Genomic DNA, 24,486 nt, shown 5'->3' with positions numbered 1-24,486 from the left:
CATACTTGGATGAGCTGGCTACAGAAAAATAAACACTAAGCGGAAAATATTAGAAAAACAAGCATAATATAGCATCACAGAATCATAGAGAAGTAGGGCTGGAAGGGACCTTTCGAGGTGATCTAGTCCAATGCCCCCCGCCTGAGGCAGGATCATCCCTATCCAAGCCATCCTATATGAATCCCTTGTCTAACCTTTTAGCAAAATGACACAGTAAACCCTGACACAACCACAAGATATAAACTCTAATCTGCCACCGGTAAAGCAGACGGACCATGGTGGCCAATGTCCTGCTGCTGCAAAGGTTGTTAAAATAGCAATTGCTTGAGAGATCCAAGGAAGAGAGTCATGGCCCCTGCTACAGGCAAAAGCAAAATCTTCCACAGTCTGCACTAACCTGACCATGGGGTAAAATTCTAAAGATGGCAATCAGCCTAACCCTGGGTGGAGGGACAAGATCCTCTAGCTGTAGCCAGGAACCTCTGGGTTTAAGTCTCAGCAGGAGCATAGGCACACTGCAGTCAAAGTCACCAGCTTTGGCTGCAACGAACACCCAATGCTTCTGGGGAAGGCTTAAGAAAACCCCAAAATCTTGGCATGTAGCAGTAGGAAGCATAGGTGCCAACTTTTATTTTTGCTGGGGGGGGCCTAAGATGATACATACGTGCAAAGTTTTACACACTTCAGGTGACAGCCCTCTTCCCAAGAGGGGCCAGAGCCCTCAGGTCCCCACGTACTTGGCACCTCTGGCAGGAGGAGAAAAAAATTCCCTCCTGGTCCCATGTGGCAACCAGTAAAGCCCAGAAGCATGGGAAATACCCATAGTAGAACATAAGCATAGTTACTCCTAGATCACCTCTGACCAATGCCTATCCAATCTCTTCTTGAACACCTCCAACAATGGAGGTTCCACAAGTTCCCTGGGCAGTCTATTTCAGTCTCACTTATAACAGTGAAAAGGTTTTTCCTAGTATCTAATCAAAACCTACTTTGCTGCAGTTTCAAGCCATTGATCCACATGATACTCTCTGCAGCAAGGGAGGAAAGGTGTTTTCCCTCTTTTTTATGCCAGCCTTTCAGATATTTGAAGACTGCTATCATGTCCCTTTATAAGCACCACAAGCTAAAAATGCCTATTTCCTTCAGTCTCTCTTCATATGACTTGTCTTTTAAGCCCTTTATCATTTTTGTCACCTGCCTCTGGACCCTCTACAACTTCTCCACCATCCTTATTAAAATGCAGAGCTCAAAACTACACACAGGACATGTCTACATGTGAAATAAATTTGACACAATACATTCTGGTGGCACAGTTCATGCCAGAGTTTATTGCTTATGGGCACAGCATTACAGAGTGGCTGGCAGGGGCATGAGGGTGCTACATTGCGGGGCTAGCCAGTAGGCAGCCTTGCACTGTAGCACCCTAATGCCCCAGCCAGCCCTGGTCACTGCCTACACATGTGTTGCAGCAGAGTAAATAACTCCACTGTAGAACAGTGCTTGTGTTGGGCAGTACTATCCTATGGCAGAGTTAATTAGTTTATTCCAGCCTAATAGCACTGCTTGTGTAGACAGTGAGGCTTTATTGAGGAGCTAATTAGGCAACTCCGCAGTAAGCATCTCATGTAGATACACCAACAGTATTCAAAACCAGGCCTAACCAATGCTGAGTAAAGGGGCACTATCACCTACCTTTCACCTAATGAATTAACCCAAAACCACATTTGCTTTTTGTGCAGCTGTATCACATTACAGACTCGCATTGAGACTGTGATCTATCAAGACTCCCACATCCTTCTCTGTAGTGTTGCCATCCAGTCAGATGTCACCCATTTTGCATTAGTGATTATTCTTCCCAAGGTGTAGCACCCTGCATTTGTCAGTACCAGACTTCGTCCGCTTAGCTCCAGCCCAGCTTTTCTAATCTGTCAAGATTCGTCTGAATTGTGCTCCCACCCTCTACTGTGTTCACAATCCTTCCTAGTTTCATGTTTTCTGAAAACTTGCTCAAGAAGCTTTCTACGTCAGCATCCACACAGATTCACAGTTTAGGGCTGGAAGGGACCTTGTGAGATCATTGGGACAAGACCCCTGCTCTGGGCAGGAAAGACTATTGGGGTCAAACCCCAACAAGGTATCCATCCAGTCTCCTTTTGAAGATCTCCAGGGTAGGTGCCTGCATCACCCCCGCTGGGAGTCTATTCCAGAGTGTGGTCACAGGAACCACGAAGAAGTTTTTCCTTATATTCAGTCTGAAACCTAGGAGTTTGTGACCATTGCTCTTGGTTTTCCCTTGGGGCTCTTTGGTGAATAGTTGTTTACCTTACCCCTGATGCTCTTCCCTGATATATTTGAAAGCTGCCACCAGATCTCCCCAGTCTTCTCTTTTCTAGGCTGAAAAGTCCCATGTCTGTCAGCCTTTCTTTATGTGGCTTGCTCTTCAGGCCTCTAATCATATGAGTGACACTTTGGATTCTCTCAAGCTTCTCCACATCCTTCTTGAAGTATGGCACCCAGAACTGGACACACTACTCCAGCTGAGGCCTCACTAATGGCGAGTCGAGTAGGAGAATAACTTCCTTCGCAGTGCTTGAGATGCATCAGTTGATGCATGCCAGTATATTGCTTCTCTGCTAGCTGTAGCATCACATTGGTGGCTCATATTCATTTTATGGTCAATTGTGATCCCCTAGGCCCTTTTCAGATTTGGTGCTAGTTAGTGTAGCATCACTGAGCCTGTATGTTTGTTGCAGATTTTTCCTCCCCAGATGGAGCACTTTACACTTCTGTGTTGAACTGCTGAAAGCTGCCACCAGATCTCCCCAGTCTTCTCTTTTCTAGGCTGAAAAGTCCCATGTCTGTCAGCCTTTCTTTATGTGGCTTGCTCTTCAGGCCTCTAATCATATGAGTGACACTTTGGATTCTCTCAAGCTTCTCCACATCCTTCTTGAAGTATGGCACCCAGAACTGGACACACTACTCCAGCTGAGGCCTCACTAATGGCGAGTCGAGTAGGAGAATAACTTCCTTCGCAGTGCTTGAGATGCATCAGTTGATGCATGCCAGTATATTGCTTCTCTGCTAGCTGTAGCATCACATTGGTGGCTCATATTCATTTTATGGTCAATTGTGATCCCCTAGGCCCTTTTCAGATTTGGTGCTAGTTAGTGTAGCATCACTGAGCCTGTATGTTTGTTGCAGATTTTTCCTCCCCAGATGGAGCACTTTACACTTCTGTGTTGAACTGCATCTGGTTCTGGTCTGCCCATCTAACTAATCTGCCTAGGTCCACCTGGATTGTCAGCCTACCCAGAGGCATGGCTGCACTTCCCCACAGCTTAGTGCAGGGGTTCCCAGTCCCTGGGCTGCAGCCTGGTGCCAGGCAGTGAAGTGTTGGCTGCTGGTCCGCAGGAGGGCTGGCTGCCAGACCAGAAGTGACCGTGGACTGGCAAACCGCAGACTGGCAAACTGCAGACTGGAAGTGACCGGCATACTGCGGATGATGAGTTTTAGTTAAAGCACCGCCACTGCCATTTTTCATTATGGAGATGCTGATGTGTGTGATGCTCTGGGCATAGGCAGATTAATTCATGGACCAGCAGGGCCTGGGCCCAGGAGCCTCTGGATACATAGGTTTTGCCCTGGATGTCTGGTAGCCTTTTTTTTTTTTTTTTTTTTAATACATATTTTTTTATTTTTAAGGAAAAATTTTCATTTTCAAAGCCAAATCAATTCCAAATCTGTGTCATTCAAGGACCATAAGCGGCCCTACTACCAGCAAACATCCTCCACCCCACTTGGAGCTTCAGATGCTTCCAAATAATTTGGTGGGTATCCTATGTGCAGGCCTGAGCCCAGAAGTTGGGGGTTCAGGTATCCCCAGGTTTTGCTTGACCTCAGCCATATGGCTGCAGGAGTAAGCTAGGGAAGAGTCTGCCAGTTCTGTAAAGTAGGTGTAAAGCCAAGATCTTCCCAGTGGAAAATGAAAACTAGAGAATAACTACACACTACATCTGCCCAGGTACTGACCCATGCCAGAACAGTGGTCACCCCCTACCAGTAGAAAAACCACTATGACAATCGTGGTATTTCCCCTGCCAGGGAGCTCCCCAGATGTCTGGGTTCAATGTTATTACATATATGGTAACTAGTCTTCAATTTTGACCCAATTCTCATTCACTCACTAGCCACTTAGGGTCAGCAATATAAAGAAAATAAGAAGAGGGCTTATTTGCATACTGTAAATATACAAATAAATACTCTTCCTATTTACTTACATTGCTCACCATAAACCATCAGTGAGTGAGTGAGAACTGAGGCTCACACCTCCACAGCAGCATCACCAAAAGGGGAAAAGGTCCTTTCCCCTGCTAGAGTCCTAAGGCTCTGAAAAGGTCTTGATCTAGATCTGGTCACTTTAACTAGAACAATTCTGGGAACTGTTTTAATTAAAGTGGTGTGCCCCCTCCCACTTCCAGAGCATGTTTACAGGCACTTTGGGAGACTGCCATGGGGGACTGAGTCACTATGTTGGGCTTCATGCACTAGCAGTTGTGTAATTGGGATCTGAGAAATTTTGTGCTGAATTCCTAAAAATTTCATGTCTTGACATTTACATTTGGCATGGCAAACACATGATTTTTGGGTTTGGGCATAAAATGTTTTAGGTTCCAATCATAACCTTATATTAACATCTGCCAAGAATCTGGATGACAGGAAAACTCAGTATTTTAGATAGGTTCAAGTTAGTGATGTTATGAGGGGTAATTTTGTAACGTAACTGGATAATGAATTTGATGGCTTAGTCCACCAAGGCTGTCCACCTTTTAAGCAGCCAGGGGGCTGCCCGCCACGCAGGCTATGTGGACCTTCCCACCAGGGGTAGGGCAGGGACAGGGAGCAGAAGCTGGAGGAGGGAGAAGGTAGGTGAGAAAAGGGAGGATGGCACTCAGAGACCCCAGCTGTACCAGATGCAGTGTAGGGAGCAGTGCACAACTGGTAATCCACTGACTACGAATTAACCATGGCCACCAGTCGCACAGCCCTGGTTTAGTGTATGGATAATACATGCCTGTGGTGTTATCTGTCAGGATGTGGACATATTTGGAAATAAAAATAAATCGGTCTTGCAAGCCAAGCAAAAACTTCTCCACTGCAGTAAACTAAGTGGAACTTCTTCTCCTGTAACATTCATGAAACTTGAACACTAGTGTTACCAGGCTATCTTGCACAGAGACAACTGTAAATATTACTGAAGAACCTCAGAGGGGCAGAATATTCCCTTTGTCTCAACTGCAAATAGTCTTGAATGTGATGAGGCACTGTGGCAGATGTCTTGACTACCAAAATAGGAAGGTACATATTATGCAGCCAGTCCTGCAGAGACCTCCCACAGTCTAGCAAATGGAATTATTTGCTGCATTAAATTATAAACCCCAAAATGATGGGGGAAGGTGGGAGAACTTGAATGCTTAGCAATAAATAATTATATTAACATGATAGGTATCTCTGAAACATGATGGACTCTACATTAGCTGTTGTCACACAGGTAAATGATTTGGAAGTCAATGCAGACAGTTTGCTAAAAACATCAGTTCAGTGCTCAGCAGCCATAAAAAAGCAAACAAAATGTTAGGGATTATTAAGGGAACTGTAAACAAAAGTATTATCATGCTCCTTTATAAATCCATGGTGTGTCCACACCTTGAATACTGAGCCCAGTTCTGGTCCCTATACATCAGAAATGATATAGAAGAACTAGAGGAGGTCCAGAGAAAGGCAACAAGGATGATTAGTGGTGTGAGGGGCTTTCATATGAGGAGAAACTAAAGAGGCTAGGCCTATTCAGTTTAGAAAAGAGATGCTCGGGGGGGGTGGAGGGGCAGGATAAAGGTTTACAAAATACGAAATGGTGAAGAGATAGTAAATAACGATTTATTATTTACTCTCTCTCACAGTACTAGGACTAGGGGTCACAAAATGCAATTAGTAGGTAGTAAGCTTAAAACTAACAAATGGAAGTTATTTTTTTCCACACAGCATGTTATTGAAGTGTGGAACTCATTGCTACCAGATGTTGTGGAAGCTGACAGTTTAGCCAGATTCAAAAAGGGACTGAACAAATTCTTGGAGGAATGGGACATCAGTAGCTATTGAACATGGGAGTTACAGATACAGCCTCTGAATTATGGTTTCCTAAAGAGTAAATGCTAGAGGCTGCAAGGGAGAGAGGAGCAGTGGAAAAAAATCCTGGTTATCCCCAGTTCACTTTCCCATTCAGCATCCATTCTCGGCCATTCTTATGCTCTTAACATTGATAAAAAGATTGCCAGACTGATAACTCATCCTATCATTAATATTCTATCTGTTGTTTCCTGAATGGCATGGAACCCATCTTCAGACAAGAAAGGTTTCATCATTGGATAGTCTGACCCAGTGCTTTTCAAGCTGTGGTTCTGCACTCGGTCATCAGGGGTTCTGCAAAGAGATTGGAGGTAATGATGGAGTAAGCCAAGAGGCGTGCACTGCCATTGTCAGGCCCAGTTGATTGGGTCCATGGAAAGGAGTAGGGGTTTCATGGCAGAAGAAGTGATAGGAAAGGGTTCTATCACTAGGAAGTTTGAAAACCACTGGTCAGTCAGGACTCCAAGGAAACTATCATAGGAACACTGAAAAGTAGTACTTGAATGGACTTCGTAAGGTCATTTAGTCCAGCCCCAGCTCAAGGCAGGATCACTCTCACAGGTGTCTGATAGGGGAGACATGTGCCCACGCTGAGATTGGCCCCCGACTTGGCACTGCTTAGGACAGGGCAGTTGTTTTGCAGTGTGGGCCAGTCCTGTGTGGGGTGGGGAGAGGTGGGGGGTACTAAGCTGCAGCACAGAAGTATAGGAGTGGATAAGGGGCTTTTGGCCTGCCCCCAGGTCTGGCCACAAATTGTGCCCCCCCCAGACTCAGGAGGCAACAGTCACCCCTGATCATTCTTTACTAACCCATCTCAGCTGAGTGGTCTGTCTAATCTGCTCTTGAAAGTTTCCAAGGAAAGAGATTTTACTTCTCAAGTAGCCTGTTCCAATGTCTGACCACTTTCATAGTCAGAAAGTTCCTCCTAATCTCCTGCCTAAATTGCCCCTACTGCAGCTTAGGGCCATTGCCCTAGTCCTGTCTGCTACAGCCACATAGAAAAGCCCGTGTCCATCCTCTTTATAATCACCCTTCAGTTATTTGAAGACTGTTATCAAATCCCCTCTTCTCTAAGCTAAATAACCCTAGTTCTTTCAGCCTTTCTTCATAAATCTCATCTCCCAGGCCCCTGACAATTTTTTGTTGCCCTGTGCCGGACTCTTTGCAAACTGTCCACATCCTTCTTGAAGTGGGGGGCCCAAAACTGCACACACTACTCCAGGTGAGGCCTCACCAGTGCTGAATAAAGCAAAAGAATCACTTCATGGGGCAGGGAGGGGGCTCTCTGTGCAGTGCTCCCCAGCCCAGCTCAGCTCAGCTGGGGGGCAAGGAGCAGCAGTAACGCAGCTGCAGCTGCTGGGGGTGGCCCGGCCCCAACTTGCGGCTGCCAAGCCCAGGGCTAAGAGAGGCCAGTTTGGGCTGGGGAGTGCCACACAGAGCCCAACACCCCCCAGCACTGAACAGAGCCCCTCCAACCCACCCTGTGGTGGTGGAGGGCAGGGCATGAGGTGGACGAGCCCCACCCCCAGCACTGTGGGGCAGGGAGGAGCAGGGGGAAGAGTCCCCCTCTGGGGGCCAGGCACAGCAACCTTGGCACAGCAGCAGACAGTGAGGGGAGGAGGAGCAGGAGTCCCCCTCCAGCACTGCACAGAGCCCACCCCCCCACCCTGGGGGGAAGGAGGAGAGGGAAGAATCCCCTTCAGCACAGAACAGAGTCCCAGCATGGCCCTGTTAAGGTGAGGGTGGCAGGGAGAAGGGCTAATTACTCCCTCTGTTCCTTCTGCCCTGCAGCCAGGGTCTGCCTGCCCCAGGGGCCACCGCTGCAGCCCTTTCACCTCTGCTCCCTGGCAAACTGGCAGGCCCTGGTTGCAGTGAGGAAGGAGGGAAGAATTAAGTCCATCCCTGCCCACTTTGCCTTAATGGGGCCATGCTGGCTGCACTGTCTTTGCTAGTGCCAGTCTCTGCTCAGGCTAGAGAGCACAGGGGTGGGTCAGCCCTGCTGGGCTGGAGCAGAGTCAAGCCCAGAGAGCATGTTGGGATGTTGGAGGACTCTGGTTTAAATTAAACCAGAAAGGAGATTGGGACAGATATTGCATAAACCAGTTTGAGTCAAATCAGTTAAGTCTGATACTATATTCAACCAGGTTTATCTCAAACTGGTTTCGGCCATTTTGAAACTTGGTTATGTGCACCAAATGTCTGTTCTGTTACAGCGTTAAACCAGTTTCTAATAATTTAAACCGGTTTATGTGTAATGTCTGTCCCTAGCCCATTAGGCAAGCACAGATGATGGTGGTGGTGTTTAGAAGGACCTGGAAGGTGGTTTGGGCCACTTCCACTTTTAGAACCCCAGGAGAAAGAATGAGTAGACCTGATCAGCATTGTTTTCTAAAAGATTTGGAACTTGCCTTGTAGGAAAGCTTTTATCCAAGAATGGAGATCACTATGGGTAATTACTGAATGGAAATATTATTCTGTTGGCATGTCTACATGTGCATTAATGTGCCATAATTATGGCACATTAAGTTTTGTACCTGTAGTAATAGGTACTAACTTGATGCACTGTAATCTGCGCTACTGCACAGTAGCACCAATGCATGTCTTTTGCATAAAGCCAATGCACAGTAGACTAGTTCTACTGTGCGTTAGTGCATTAGCACGACTTTTGCTGTAACACACTAATGCGCAGTAGATTAGTCTACTGTGCTTTTAGCATCTTGTTTAGACATACCCTGTGCTACTTTATAGGTTTTCTTGCAGGAAGATATCATCTTAATGAATTGGATATTAATAAATAGTACATAAGAAAATGTAGCCTAGACAAGACCTGAAAAAGATCATCTATAAAATATTCTAATATAATAAGAGCCTTAGCATTTCCATCTGTCTGTCCATAACGCTCTGGGCCAACTGCGCATGTGTGGCCCAGAGCCTTAGGACAGACAACAGACAAACAGGCAGATGTGGAGGTGGGCACCAAGGGGGGCAGGGCCAGGCTGTGCTCCCTGCTGCAGGGACCGGCCATGCAGTGGTGTGGCTTGCCACCACAGGGGGCGTGGCTTGATGCCGCGGGGGGAGCACACCGCCATAGGTCGCCATGAGGGGTGGGGAAGGGGGTGTGTGCAGTGCCTGCTGAATGCACCACACGGTCACAGGGTGGGGCATGCCCCCCTGCTTCACTCCCTGTGTGGCACCCTGCAGCCACGCCCCCCTCCCCCCCCTGCACAGGGAGCACCAAAACATGGGAGGGGCATGGTGCGTGGCCACAGGGTGCTACATAGGGAGTGTGTGTAAGGAGCGTGCCCTGCCCTGAGCCACGTGCTGCAGCTGGTGGGTGCTGTCCGCTCCCCTCAGGGCTGCCTACGGCTACACATCCACCCCCTTCACCATGCCCCCTCCACAGCCCGCAGCTGGCAGGCGCACCCCACGTGGGGGGGGCATGGCATGCAGCTGCAGCATGCTGTGCAGGGAGTGGGTGGGGGCGCACCCCGCCCCACATGCTATAGGCAGTGGGCACTGCCTGCGCCTCATGTGTCCCTTCCCCACGTGCCCTGCAGCCGGTGGGTGCTCCCAGCATGGGGGGGGGGGCGGGACGTGGGGCCGGGTTCCACGAGAGGAGTGGGCAGGGGGGTGCAGGTAGCACCCGCTGAATGCAGCACATGGCCATGGAGTGGGGCATGTCTCCCATGCATGCGCCACACCCCTCCCTGCACCGGGAGCACCCTCCGGCTGCAGGCAGTGGGGGTGGGGTGTGCAGTGGGTGGGGGTGTGTGTGTGTGTGTGTGTGTGTGTGGTGCGTGGGGTGCGACACAGAGCGGGGGGAGTGTTGCTTGCGGCCGGATGCAGCGTGACGGCAGTGTGGGGTGGTGGGTGGTAGTGCTGTCCCTGCCGCCCGCCCGTCATTCTTGACAGGCACTTTGCTAGTGTTAATATAAAAGAGTATATGTTATTTTTGATATGTTATACCATACTTACTCAAATATAACACATCCTTGATTATAAGATGATCCTCTTATAGTTAGACTATATATATGGAAAATTTGTAAATTTGATCTAATTTTCTAGGTATAAATCTAATTATTGGAGGTTTGCCTTGAATTTGTCCCTCTCCCACCACTACAGCAGGGAAAACAAATCTGGGGGATCAGGTAACCTCTTTGACCCCCCCATAACTTCTTTCCCCTACAGCCTTTTCCCCTTCTTTTTACTGTCAGACATTGCTCTTCCTGAGTACATGGAAGCGAGAAGCAAATTGGAAAAAAATGACCTGAAACAAACACAATAGCAATTTGTATACAATACCCACAGACTTAACTTATCTATAATTCATACATTTTACATTTTTTGAAACTGCTGAAAGCTTTAGCGCAGGTATTTCATAAATATAATTTTAAACAACACCTTAGCATCTATTTATACAGAGTACAAACCATGCATAATATTAGTCTAAAGCCAAAAGGCTCATGATTTATCATTGGGCTGGGCCCCACCAGAGTCAATGATGACCCCATAGCTCAGAACTGCTCAGTATGTGTGTGTACTCGATACCCCCACTCATTTATTAATTAGTGTTCCTTTGCTAATTAGCTCCCACTCATGACTTGAACTGGGCGTTCTTGTCATGAGTCTTGGGACCCTCCAAAATATATATACATGAGATGCATGGTTGCCTGGTCCAGCATGGAGGGTGGGGCCACACTAATGATATGCGGCAGGCTGAGAAGGGGCAACAGTGAGATTCTGGGCCAGATGGCACCCAAAGAACTGTTAGGGGCCCTGTTCATTGATATTTGCCAGATATTTAAGGCTGGTGAGGAACAGGAATAATTTGAAATGGGAAAGAAAGGTGCAGTTCAGCTGCAGGAGTGAAGAGGAAGTTGGAATGTCTTCAATGTAGTGTCATAGAGAAGTGGGTTGGAAGGAACCTCCAGAGGTCATCTAGTCCAACCCTCTGCCTGACACAGGATCACCCCTATCTAAATCATCCCATACAACCGTAATCTAAACTTTACATAAGACTATTCTCAACCCTGACTCAACACAGACCTAACACCCTAACCTGCCACAGGTCAAGCAAGGAAACCACGGCAGCCAATATCTTGCTTCTATAAAACGTTGTCAATATATGCTTAAGAGGTCCCAGGTAGAGGGCCATGCCCTCCCGCTACAGAGAAAGGAAACCCCCACCACAGTCCATACTAATCTGGCCATGGGGTAAAATTCTTTCCTGATCCCAAATATGGCAATCGGTCTGACCCTGGGTGGCAGGGCAAGACCCTCTAGCCAGGAACCTCTGGCTTTGCTCTTAGTAGAACAGGCACACCTCAGTTGAAATCCCCAGCCTTGACTGTAGTCAATACCCAATGCCTTTGGAGAGGCTTAAGAACACTATGATACCTATAGCAAAAAAAAAGATCCTTCCCTACCATGGGAAGGATCGATGAGAACACCACTTGTGCTCCATGCTCCTTAATTCTTCTGCCAAGTACCTCATAGCTCAAGAGCTCACCATGACTTGAAAAAGTGTTCCCAATGAGGGTGGCTGAGCTCAATTAGTACTTCAGTAAATTTTAGATGGGTTGTACTAATCCATCCTTACACAAGGTTCTCATGAGCATATTTGTCCAATATAGCCCACGTAGTTTATAGCGTTGGCTATGTCTAGTCAACTTCGTAGTTGGTTTCCATTACTGAGCACATGTGGCTTTTAACAGCAGTTTAATTGGGGAGGGAAACCTTGTCTTGTGTGTGAGTAAATACATTGTTTTCCAATTTTTTAAATTTATTCATATTACATTAGAAAAATGTGAAAAAGTCTATACCAAATAATAAGTGGTAGATAGTTCAGGGTGTATTCACTTGAATTTACAGCAACCTGTATACATTTATATTCACTGTAAGCTTAGCTTAGTTAAAGATATTTTCTTTCTAAAACATCTCTTCAGCTGAGCTCTTAGGTTCATTTAATTCTAGTTCTCTCTCTAAAGCAGGAAGATAGGAACTGTACCTGAAATAAATTACATTTCTCAGATAGTAATTTTTGTTGAGCATCTAAAGAAACTAAATGGTTTTGAAATAATGTCTCCTTCTTATCCCATTCTCTTGATTTTGCTTTAAACTCCTGAGAAAAAGGAACACAAGATTATTAAATTTTGAATTCATAATCTTTCTCTAAGTTGTAGCAATGAACTCTTGAAAGTAATACTGAGCTTTTATAACTCTAAAAATAAAGTCTTTTGTTATTAATACATATGCAAGGACAATTTTATCTAAAAAAATAAATCAAATGGAAAAAAGTCTTTTCTCCTTTTGCAGCAAAAAAGTTGCTGTATGTGAAAAAAGGCATTAATATGACCAATTTGGCTAACATGTACAATAACTGAAGTCAAATGTTAGAAACATTTTAAACTTTTATATTATTTCAGAATCTTAGGAGCCTGATTCACCATTATGTTCCTTCAGTTGTATGAGGGTAAGTTCCTTGATTTCAGTGAGTTTGCATCACTGGAAACTGAATTAATGCATCAGTAAATAAAGATTTATAGTTTTCTGTCTGCAGAAAATGGGGTGGCCAATGGAAGGGAATACATTTTCCTTCTTGCCCTCTTTTCTGCCATTGTTTCTCCCTGGGTGCATCTACACATTCATTAATAATGCACAATGGTTACTGCACATTTAATTTAGTACCTGTATAATCAAGTACTAAATAAATGCACAGTAATCAGAGTTCTTGCACAATAGCACTGGTGAACGCCTTTTTAGTGATGCTACTGTGCAGTAGCCTAATAATACTGCTCAGTATCATATTAATACTGTCTATGCTGTGACACGCTACTGCACAGTGTTATTAGGCTACTGTGCAGTTACTGTCTCATGGAGACACACCCACTGTGGGATTTTTAAAGGGTAGGAAGAAGTTTTTAAACCAAAACCTGATTTGTAATTTTTAATGTAATCAAATTTCTGTGATGGAGGTTAATGCTTTTCAATTGCTTAATAACATTAGAATTTAAATATTCACAACTAAGCTTTGAAGATAATATCTAAAAAAAAATAAGTAAATAGAGCTCCATAGCTATTGGAGATTACCTCTCTTTCGGGGAAAGATGAAAAATCAGCCAAGTTACATGGTCCAAGTTACAATAACTTTACCAGCTAGACTAAGACTATAATGGAAAACTAGGTTCCGTGATCTAGATTAACTTGCATAGTTAACTTAAATCAGTGTGAGCTGTGAATTTTCAACAATCAGGTTTTGTTTGCTGCTGACAGTGGGCATGTCTACATGAGATGTTTACTGTGTAGTAGACTAATTAGCTGTGCAGTAAACATCTCAGCATCTACATGGGTGCCCCTATTAGGCTGGAGTAAACTAACACACTCCACAGCTGGACAGTACTTGTAAATACTATAAACTATATCCTATAGTATACTATAGTATTTACAAGTACGGTCCGGCTGTGGAGTAAAAAAACTTCACGGCAGTGCACATGTAGAAGCTGCCCTGGCTGACTTGCCAGCTAGCCCTGCACTGAAGCACTCTTGTGCCCCAGCCAGCCCCTCTGCAGCATATTGAACTTGAGGAAGCAGCCCCAAGCTGGCAGGTTAACCTCTCCCCCCTCCCCCATGGGCCTCCTGCCAGCTGATGCTGCTCCAACCTGGCTCAACATGCTGTGCTCTTGGGCACATGTTCAAACGGCAATAAACTCCGGAGTTTATTGCTCCCAGGTGCACCATGTGAACGTGTGCGAGAGTCTCTGGAGTTTATTGCTCCCAGGCACACTGTTTGACATGTGTATTGCTCCCGGGCACACTGTTTGACATGGAATTTATTGCTTTGCATTAACTGCACATGTAGACATGCCCAGTGAATAGCAACAACTATACCTTTTAACATTAAATGATCCATGGCCTTTCAATATTCTTTTCTTACTTTCTGTTTCTGCATTCAAGTAAATTCAAACAACCTTTCTTTTAGCTTTACAAAGTCGTTTACAATGGATATTCAGACTACAAACTGAGGGCTATAGGTTCAAGGTTCTATTAAAGTATTTCTGATCTTAATAGATTTTCACTACAATAATTATTTTCTTAATAGTAGAATCTGCTGAACATATTCCAAGCATTCATTTTTCCTACTACATAATTTACCAAATGGTAGCGTTGTGTTCCATTGTATTCATATTCTAACATTGGATAAGGTCACTCTTAGATTAGCAGGGTCTATAGATGTCATGGCTGTCATGTATTTAGCTCTGAGAAACAGTTATTATGGTAGTAGTAATAACTGTTAGTATCTCTGGTGAATTCCAAATCCTGACAGATTTTATAATGGTACAACAGCCACATTAATTTGAGAAGGCGGATAATGTAGCTTATCAAGCAGAAACTATCATATGAAGGAGGAAGGTTGATGCTCCTATATCAGTAGTTCTTAACCTTGATAGATCCAAGACACTCCTCAGAAAACACCAGCTATTAGCTTTTGTTTTTTGACTACAGAGAAATAATACAGAAAAGAACTCAGAAAAATCACAACAGCTTGGAATGTTTTTTGACACTGGGAGCATCTACACATGCAATTAATGCAAATGAATAAACTCTGGTTCAATTCGAGTCAGAGTAAACTACTCCCGACATCACCATCTACATGTGTGTTTAAGCACAGTAATTTACTCTGCTGTCAGATAGTACCTGTGTCTGATGGGACTATCTGATGGTGCTGTAAATTAGTCTACACTGGCCCAATTTCCACGCATATGTAGATGGTGATACTTTACTGCAAAGTAAATTAGTCTACTGTGCAGTAAAGCACACATGTAAAAATGACCACTATCCATTACTATTTGAAATCTCTTGGCTCACCTTGTGAATCATGTGCTGCTGTTTGAGGAGACACCCTGCCCTATATTACTTATGATGTCAGACTACACCCATAAAAAGTTTTAGGCATTTAAGGCCAGCCTAACTGCTAGCTTAGATGCCTAAGTCCAAAATATAGATTCCTAAAACTGTTCAGTTAAAGCTGGAGTTATTCCAAGTCCTAATGTGCCTAAATTAAACTTTTAACAGTGCTGAATGTATTGGAAGCTCATGTCTAAGATTCACTGAAATCCCCAAATCAGGCATGCCTTTGCCTACTACATTGGTTCCTACAACTGAGATAGGCATTCTCAGAGCAAATTAGGTACTTTCAAAACAAAGCTGAAGGAAGAGAAAGTAGTGGATACCAGGCGCATCTGCATTAAACATTTACTGTGCAGTTGACTAATTAGCTGTGCAGTTAATATTTCAGTGTCTATATATGTGCTCCTATTAGGCTGGAGTAAACTAAACTAATTTACTTTGCAGCAAGAAAGTACTTGTAGCAGGCTAGTAAATACAAGTACTATCCTGTTATGGAGTAAAAAAAACTTTGCAGCAGCACACATGTAGATGCTGCTTGGCTGGCTGTGGCACAGGGGTGTTTCAGTGCACTGAAGCACTGTTGTGTCCCAGCCAGCCCCTCCACAGCACATTGAGCTGTGGGGAGCAGCCCGGGCTGGCAGGCTGGCCCCTGGAATCCCCTGCCAGCTGGGAATGCTCTGCCCCAGCTCAATGTGCTGCACATGAATAAAGTACAAAGCTTATTGCTCTGCAGTTTATTGCTCTGAGGCACACATTCAAATGGCATACCCAGGAGCAATAAACTCTGGAACAAAAAGCTCTGCAGTTTATTCATGCACCATAATTGCACATGTAGATAAGCCCACCTAATTTTATTCCATATCTCAGTGGTTAGGACATGCAGGAGAGACCTGAAGTCTATTTTTTTCTCTGCCTGAGTATTTGAAGCTAAGTGAATGCTCTAATCATCAACTAACTGAATATCTGTAGGTCTCTTTCTGTTCTTCCTGTTGAAGCTGTGCCACAGGAGCTGGGAGCTGAGCAGTGCCAGAACTGGGGAGCATTTTGCTTCCCTGCTCAGCTGGGGGCTGACTAGGGGCTGTCCTGCCAGTGGGGCAGCTGAACAGCTCTTGGCCAACCCCCTGGCTGGGTGGAGATTCTCTGTTAAGCTGGGGGCTCGCTGGCAGCTGCCCCACCAACAGGACAACTCCATGCCAGCCAGGAGCTTGGTGGCAGCTCCCACACTGGTGGGACAGCTCCCAGCCAACCCTGAGCTGGGCATGGATTCTCCTTCTGAAGCTGAGCCACTAACCTCAACGTTGGTTTACTCCTTTCCTCCTGGCCCCACATCTCCCACAGACCTACCTCTTGTGGCTGCCCAGGGTGTCAGCTTCAAAATGATGACACTACAAGTAGGAAACCGCCTGCCTCACTAGGAGCAAGGGTCCAAACTGGGCCGACTCAGTTCCAAGTCAGCAGCTACCTCGCTTGGGCCAGACATGCTTTGGCTTCTGCTCTTCTTCCAGGTCTCACATATGCCCTTCTTGTGGCTGCCCAGAGAACTTCAAAATCCAGGCTGGATAGTGACTGACCTGTGGCGTGGTGATTAGAATGCTGAGCTGAGCAGAGAGACTTGGGATCAAACTCCTGTTGGGTGAGAGGAGACTAGGACCCAGGACTTTCAGCTTCCCAGTTGGGTGCATAATGATGCAGCTATTTAGGAAGCGGCTTCAAGTCAGTCTGTGGATGACTATTACGCCTGTGCAAAGCAGCAAGTATTCGATTCAGATTCAGCCAATTCGGAGGGACAGTGATTTGATTCGGTGATTCGAATCACTATCCCGATTTGATTTGGATTTGGAGATTTGACCATAAACTATTGTCCCAGGGGGCAGCCCATCCCTGTGGGAAAAGCCCTGAAGCCAGGGCAAACTTACTCATTCCAGGCTGGGAAGAGATGAACAAGCTGCGCTGGCACAAAGTGCCCGCGTGGTTTGTGAGCTGTGTCTGTTTCCAGTTGATGCTGGCACGGGTGGGTGACGTCATCCCCGGACGCCGCCCGGCTAAAATAAAAACTGGCACTGGGGAGACCATGGGAGAAGCACCATGGGGAGCAGACAGCGAGGGTGCTTCCCATGCCAGACACGAGTGGTGCTGGCAGATGCTGAGCAACTCAGAGCTGGACCCACAGGAGGGGTCCACAACAGATGAGAGGAGCCAGGACGACGTCGGAGGACTTGTCCTGGATGGAATGAATGGTAAAGAAGCCAGAGGCTGGTATTTTCCTGCCTAGAGTGGGGGGCCTGGACCTGATGATCTGCAAGGTCCCTTCCAGTTCCTAACAATCTATGAATCTATGCATGCAAGGAAGCCAGTCAGTGAAAATGTAAATTTAGGTGTCAGGGGTCCAGCCCCCTCACTCTGGCAGGAAAATATCAGCCTCTGGCTTCTTTACTATTCATTCCACCCAGGAAGAGCACACACCAACTGCAGATGCTTCCTTAGCCTGACGAAGGGTTTTTAAACCCGAAAGCTTGCCAAGATATATTTCTCCAACTATTCAGTTGGTTTAATAAAAGATATCAGATTAACCCAAAGAACCTTCCAGAATACTTCCAAATACTTAAAGAATACTTCCAGAGTTACTGCTTGTTGGCTGACAGTATCCAACATGCACATTAGCAATCAAGGATAGTGAGCTGTATAAGCTAAAAGCTTAACACAGGAATTGTGTGCAATTTTAAACTACATTTAATCCTAAAGATATATTAATTTCTTATAATTAAAATATGCTTACCTCCAATTTCTGGTTTAAATTGCTGAATTCAAATGGAGCTTCTTGATTTTCCTGACCTCTTTCTTTATCTTGAACCCTGTCTTGTTTTAGTTGGTGTAACTGTAACTTTTCATAACTATGTGTCAGTTTTGAAAACTAAAAACAAAAGGAGATATAAATATGATAATGTGCATAGCTGTTCCATCCTATCCAACCTACTTGCCTTTTATCTGAATTATACTGGCAAATGAAACTTAAACATTTTAATTAGTCAGACCGTGCAAAAAAGTACCACTTACGAGTTGTTAAGATGACCAAGACCAACTTTTCAGCCAACCACAAATGTTTAGAAACTGCCCAGATAAACACAGATAGACTTGATAGCTGTTTTATGTTACTGCAGTTTTGTACAATACTTCTTTTTAACCATATAAGTTGCTTCCTGTATTATGTTTATATGAACTGTTTTGCATTTGTTTAGTGCCATCTTGTGTTGACAATTTTAAAGGTACTTCAGTAAGTAGAATGAAGGATTTACTGGCTTCTGTGTACTTATTCATGAAAATCTTAAGCTATTTAAGATGCTTAAAAGCTTAATTTTAACATGAAACCTGTTGAACTATTAGGAATGTGAGGACTCCATTAATTCAGGATCATCAGGTGTCAAAAATGCCTGTCAATCTTTGAATGCTAAATATTACTTTGCACAGTATCACCTACAATGAAAGGATGGCTCTTCAGCCACAGATGGCAAGTGGAAGATGCCATGGGGAGGAGCACTTAAGTGATGGGTACCACATGGAAATAGGCAAACTAAGTAGCAAAAGTCATTTGCCACAGGATAAGAGGAGAACGGCAGCCAGTAGGAGTTGGATTCTCAGAGGAACTGAGGTGGAAGGAACTGGGCCATTATTGAAATGGCCATTGCCATCACAATTGTAAACATTTTATAAATTTTAACAAAGGAAACTTTTTCAAATAATCTACTGCAGGTACTGGTAACTTTTGCCACCATAAGGTACTGCTTGCAATCCAGTCCTAGCTACAAGCTGCACCCCCATACTCCCCCAGTGATTCACAGATCACTATGAAGGGAACAGATAAAAAAAAAGGTAGGTGCTAGGACCCCAGGGATGCCTGCTCTGCTTCAACAGAGAGATTAAACTGAAAACCGCAGGCAATAGGACCCTGGAGATGCCTTCTCTAGTGCTGTAGCTGAAGCGTGCTGCTGATTCTCTGAGCAACCACAAGCCAGATCCAGTCTCTTCATCATGGGCTGGATCCAGTCTGTGGGCCATAGTTTGCCAACCTGTGATTTAGGGGACTAAAAGCTATAAGTCTTTCAGCCAAAATGTTTTGTGCATACATGCTGGTAAATTTTAGTCGGGTAGAAGTGTTGCTGTGGCTGTAATAATTTAAAGAATATCTGAGAGTCAAGGCTTTTTTTTTTTTTTTGTGAGTTGATGTTGGGGGTGTAATACCTTTGGCTGGACCAACTGCATAATAAGTTTTTGGGTACATGGTGCCTTTCCTCAGGTCTAGGCCAGACCTCAGAAAGGGCACCATGTACTTACAAGGTTGTCTAACATCCCTCCCAACTATGCAGGTGGTCCAACCAAAGGTATTACCCCCAAAACTTTGCTTCTCAGTAAATTTTAGATCATTTTTAGTATTAATTTTAATCACCCAAAACTAACGTCATACTGCACATGGATGTTACCAAACTCCTCCTAAACTGAAAATTCAGGTTAAATGACTGATGTTTAGCAATAAGCTATAAGAGGCCATTGGGACAAAAAAGAAATCTGAACAAAGGCGATGTTATACCGACTGAGAGGTTTCTCAAGGACTGACATAGCAAACACAGGGCATATCTACATAAGGCGTTTACTGCACAATTGCTTAATGAGCTGTGTAGTAAACATCTCAGCTTCTACATGTGTGCCCTTATTAGGCCGGAGTAAACTAATTTACTCTGCAGCAGGATAGTACTTGTATATACATTAGTAATTATAAATACAAGTACTGTCTTGCTGCAGAGTAAAAAAACCTCCACAGCAGCACATGTGTAGACACTGCCCTGGCTGGCTAGGGCATGAAAGTGCTTAACTGTGGGGGCTGCCTGCCTGCACTGAAGTACCCTCATGCCCCAGCCAGCCCCTTCACAGCACGTCGAATGAGATCGGAGCAGCCCTGGCCTGGCTGGCTGACCCTCCTGGGCCCTCTGCTAGCTGGGGCTGCTTCGACCTGGCTCAACATGCTGCGGTTCTGGACACATGTTCAAACATGGCACTTGGGAACAATAAACTCTGGCATGATGTGTACTGGAGTTTATTGTGGTGCTTTAATTGCACATGTAGATGCGCCCGCAGAGGTTAAGGCATGGATTGGTACAGTTCTTTTTGCTTGTATTTGAAAGAAGCAGAGATGAAAAGACCAAAACAAGAACTGGGAGCATGGCCCTGGAAAAAAACTGAGAGCGCTTCTATACTAGGGGCTGATGGAAAAGGAGAGAACTGTGCACACAGTCTTTTGTTTGGTTCCTGTTGTGTTTGGGGCGAGAAGATTTTGTAGATTTTTTGTAAATAAACATAAATGTGTCAAATAAGAACCTGATTGTATAAAGACCTTGTTCCTCCCAACTGGAACTATATGCGAGATCCTAAATTTTTGGGTACTTAGATCAAAAGAGGTCTATATTATAGCGTATTGTTTTTCAGCACTGAATCACAGTGCTAAACACTATACAAAGAAATACAAGGTAGGGTGTTCCATGCTGAAAGACAGCAAGAAGGGAGGCAATGCTTCTTTCAGCATGGAAGAAGGCAGGGAGGTAGGAATGCAAAAATTAAATGAAGACGACAAGCCAGGCGTCTCTAGCAGAACACAGGATATGGGAGAAAGGAAAAATAAGACTGTTGGAGATGCAATCTAGAAGAAAGTAAGGTGTGGTCTGAAAAGCCAGAACAAGAAGTCTGGACTTTACATACATAGAACAAAGGGGAACCAGTGAAGGGGTTAAAAGACTTGAGTCATAAAGAGAATTTTCATAAGGTCCTTTTTGTAAGGACAAGACAGAAGGAAGTGACACTAATAGAGATGAGAGATATTCAGAGTATAGAGAAATTGTTTAGTTATTTGGATGGCTAGGCAGAGTCAAAATGATTTTTAAATATTATGAAGCCATAAAAAGAAAGAATTTTATCATGGCCTGATGTATATTGGGAAGAAATACCCTGAATGGTAAAAGTGTCATGAAAGATGACCCCATGTTGTCAAGCCTCCCTAACACGGAGCAGCAACAGAAAGTTGTGATATAGTGAAAAAGATATAGAGAAAAAACCTGGAGCTCAGATTTACCAGTTTTTGAGATGACAGTAAATTATTCATGATGTCAGGGGATAGGAGGAAATCTGAGACTGGAAGATAAGAAACATATCTGTTATAGCTGAAGGATGTGTTTCCTATTCTAAAACAAACCCAACAACTAGAGCTAAGATTTAGTGGGCACATCTCCATGAGATGTTTACTGCAGAGCTGCCTAATTAGCTCCCCAGTAAAGTCTCAACAACTACACATGCAGCCCTGTTAGGCTGCAGGAAACTAATTAACTCCGTCACAGGTTAGCACTTTAAATACAAGTGTTATCCTATGGCAGAGTTCTTTAGTGTGCAGCAACACATGTATGTAGATGCTGATTGGGATGGCTGGGATGAGGGTACAGTGCAGGGGCTCCCTGCTGGCTAGCTCCACACTGGAGCACCCTTGTGCCCCAGCCAGCTCCTCTGGAGCCCACTGAGCTCAGTCAGAGCGGTCCCAGGCTGACAGGCTGACTCCCTCAGGCTCTCTGCCAGTTGGGGCTGCTCTGACCTGGCTCAACATGCTTTGGTCCTGGGCATATAGTCAAATGTGTTACCTGGGAGCAATAAACTCCAATGTAATATGCAACAGAGTTTATTGCTCCATGCTAATAGTACTGAATGTAGATGCACTCGGTGTTCTTTTTTCACTCCATTATGCTTAACATATCATGCCAAGATGTAAATCTTCTTACTAACACAGGGAACCACTTCAGGTTACAAAACAGCTTTTGTTCCATAGCCACTTTCTTACGTGGTTGAAAATATTAATTGGGTAATAAGCAAAACATTCCAGCTTGCTTATAAATCTGTTTATCAAGTCAATTTCCCCACCTTACAAAGAGAAACAAATTAAAAGAGATGACAGAAGAGATAACGAAAATGTAAAAAGAATAGGTGATCCTTTGGAAGGCTTGATGGTATATGAGTGAGGAATGTTGTTGACTTAAGGTCAAAATCATGGATCCGTACTTGGGCATGCCAAGTCCAAGTTTCATCTCAAGTTTGACTGGAAAGTGCATTTGGAGATTAAGTTCAAATGCTGGATGAGTTTTCTTCCTATTTCTCACCTACAGACATTACTGAAAATAGCATTAGATCAAGGGTGTCATACTTACGGCCTGTGGGCTAGATCCAGTATATGGATATTGCTCATGTGCTCCATGACATTTGTAGAAAGGTGAAGGCCTGCTGCTGAAATCAAGGACACAGAGACCCACTGGTGACATGTGTCATTGGTGGGGATATGATGGTCTATGGGTTTTTGGTAATATTTCTGTGTTAGCTGTGTTCATGTTGTAATAATGTTGCATGGGTCAGTTTACCTACAAAGCTAGTTCATGGGAAAAGATTGGGTTAAAAAGATAGTGAAGCTAGAGTTACTGGCTTCCCCAGGTGACAGAAGACACATCCATCTACAGAGACTTGAATAGCTTTGTTGACCCTTCAACAAATGTGGGGATTTCAGGCCTAGAGGAGAGAGAGAGAGAGAGCGAAACATGACAATGGACAAAGCAAGGAATGGACAAGCAGGGTGTTGCCTGTAGGACACATTCTGGTTAGAAAAACCTGTGGAGGAGTTTTGAGGCTTTGAAATTGGGAGACTGAAGAGAAAAAAAGCTGAGTTACTTTTATGTGTGCTCTAAATTGTGCAGGGTTGGTTACTTAACACTTTGGAGGGGGGCACAGAACCTCTGGCTGGGTGGCCTTTATTCAAAAGCAGTTGTCTGTCTGTCTGTCTTGCTGATTGGAACTTTGGGTTGCATTCGTTCTTCCCAACAAGAGATAAAGTCCCTCTTTCAGGAGCCAGGACCACCAAACAATCAGGGAGAGTGAGAGACTGAAAGGACAAGGTCTCAGAGCAGGAAGGAGCCAGGGCTCCATCCCTTGCCCCTCGAACTCTAAAAGTCATGCATGAGCTGGCTTCAGGGGGTGCTCTCAGAGATCAGACATGACCACAGTTGTGTCCCAAGTAACCATTCCCCAGGAGGATTCCGTGATGAGGAGGCACAGGGGAGAAGAGAGAATGAGTGATGTCTGCATTAACCTCTGCCACTGCTACATAACAATCTGGCCCATGAGGAGCTCCGTGGTCTGGATCCAGCCCAGGGCAGATGATGAGTTTGACACCCCTGCATTAGATGAATAACATTAAGACCAAACTTAGAACTATCTAGACCAGGGCTGTCCAACTTCCAGGAAGCTGGGGGGCACACACACTACAGGCAGCAGACACAGGAGCTGTAAGCTGTGCAGGCTGCATGCCCCTCCCCTGGGGTCCCCTGTCACATGGGCAACCTGGCTCCATCCTTCATGGCTGTGCACACTATGTAGGCAGGCCTTCCCCCCGCTGCTACACAGGCATCTTGGTTCCCCCCTACTTCAGCCACATGCAGCACCCACCAGCAATTTAGGCTGCCCGGCTCCCTCTTTTCCTGCACACACACAATGCAAGCAGCCCAGGCCTCCCTCCCAGAACATGTGCAGAACGGGCACTTCAGCCCCTTTCTGCTGTGCTGCCCCACCCCAGGAGTGGGAGCAAAAAGTACAAGGTGGAGGAGGGTGAGGAGCCCTCAGCAGGAGCAACTGTGGGGAAATGGTGGCTGGATGAGAGGAAGGTGGGACACATGCAGCTCCCAGGTCACCAGTTGGACAGCCCTGGCCTAAACTACATTGTTAAAATCTGAGAAGCACCAGAGACTGAAGCTCAGCAAACTAAACACACAATATTAAGTAAATTAAACTCACAATATGAAATGGCTTTAAACTAGGTTCAAGAGAGGACAGATGCCAAAACCTGGAGGTAAGTAGAGAGCTAGGTCACTGGCTAACAGCCAAACAACAGGAGGCAACAGCAGGAGCCTTAGCAATGTTCTCAGAAAGAAATCAGGACAATAGTTACTTAAAATGTTTATAGACACACGTAAGAAGCATGAGGAATAAGCAAGTAGAATTGGAAATTTTAGCTCAATCACAGAAGTCTGATGAAATTGGGATAATGAGGAGTTGGTGTGATAGTTCATATGACTGGATACTGTGATGCATGGTTATACCTTGTTCAGGAAGGATTGGCAGAGGAAAAAAGGAGATGGTTTTGCTTAATAGGAAACAAACACATGCTTGCTCTAATGTGACATAAGTGGGAGGCAGGTCCACTGAAAGCCTCTGGGTCAAGGTCAGAGAGGAGAACTGAAAGCTTGATTCATAGATTCATAGATGTTAGGGGCGGAAGGGACCTCAATAGATCATCGAGTCCGACCCCCTGCATAGGCAGGAAAGAGT

The 24,486-nt window shown here is 44.9% G+C and overlaps 1 protein-coding gene across 4 annotated transcripts in view; it reads right to left on the bottom strand.

Annotated features, from left to right (window-relative positions):
* Positions 1-24,486, bottom strand: part of DEUP1 (deuterosome assembly protein 1) — a 108,404-nt gene that overhangs the window by 55,790 nt on the left and 28,128 nt on the right. For 2 of the 4 annotated variants that reach the window (XM_025197862.1, XM_006018634.2), the window contains exons 4-5: positions 17,867-18,001; positions 12,191-12,304 (exon numbers count right to left, since the gene is read on the bottom strand). In XM_025197862.1, the coding sequence (XP_025053647.1) occupies positions 12,191-12,304; positions 17,867-18,001 (249 nt within the window). The remainder of the gene's footprint in view (positions 1-12,190; positions 12,305-17,866; positions 18,002-24,486) is intronic. The other 2 variants (XM_006018635.2, XM_006018636.2) reach the window with 1 other exon arrangement.

Source organism: Alligator sinensis, unplaced genomic scaffold (assembly GCF_000455745.1).
Source record: "Alligator sinensis unplaced genomic scaffold, ASM45574v1 scaffold116_1, whole genome shotgun sequence".
In the NCBI taxonomy this organism is placed as follows: Eukaryota; Metazoa; Chordata; order Crocodylia; family Alligatoridae; genus Alligator; species Alligator sinensis.
Note: the sequence above shows the minus strand (reverse complement) of the source record. Positions and strands in the feature narration are given on the sequence as shown.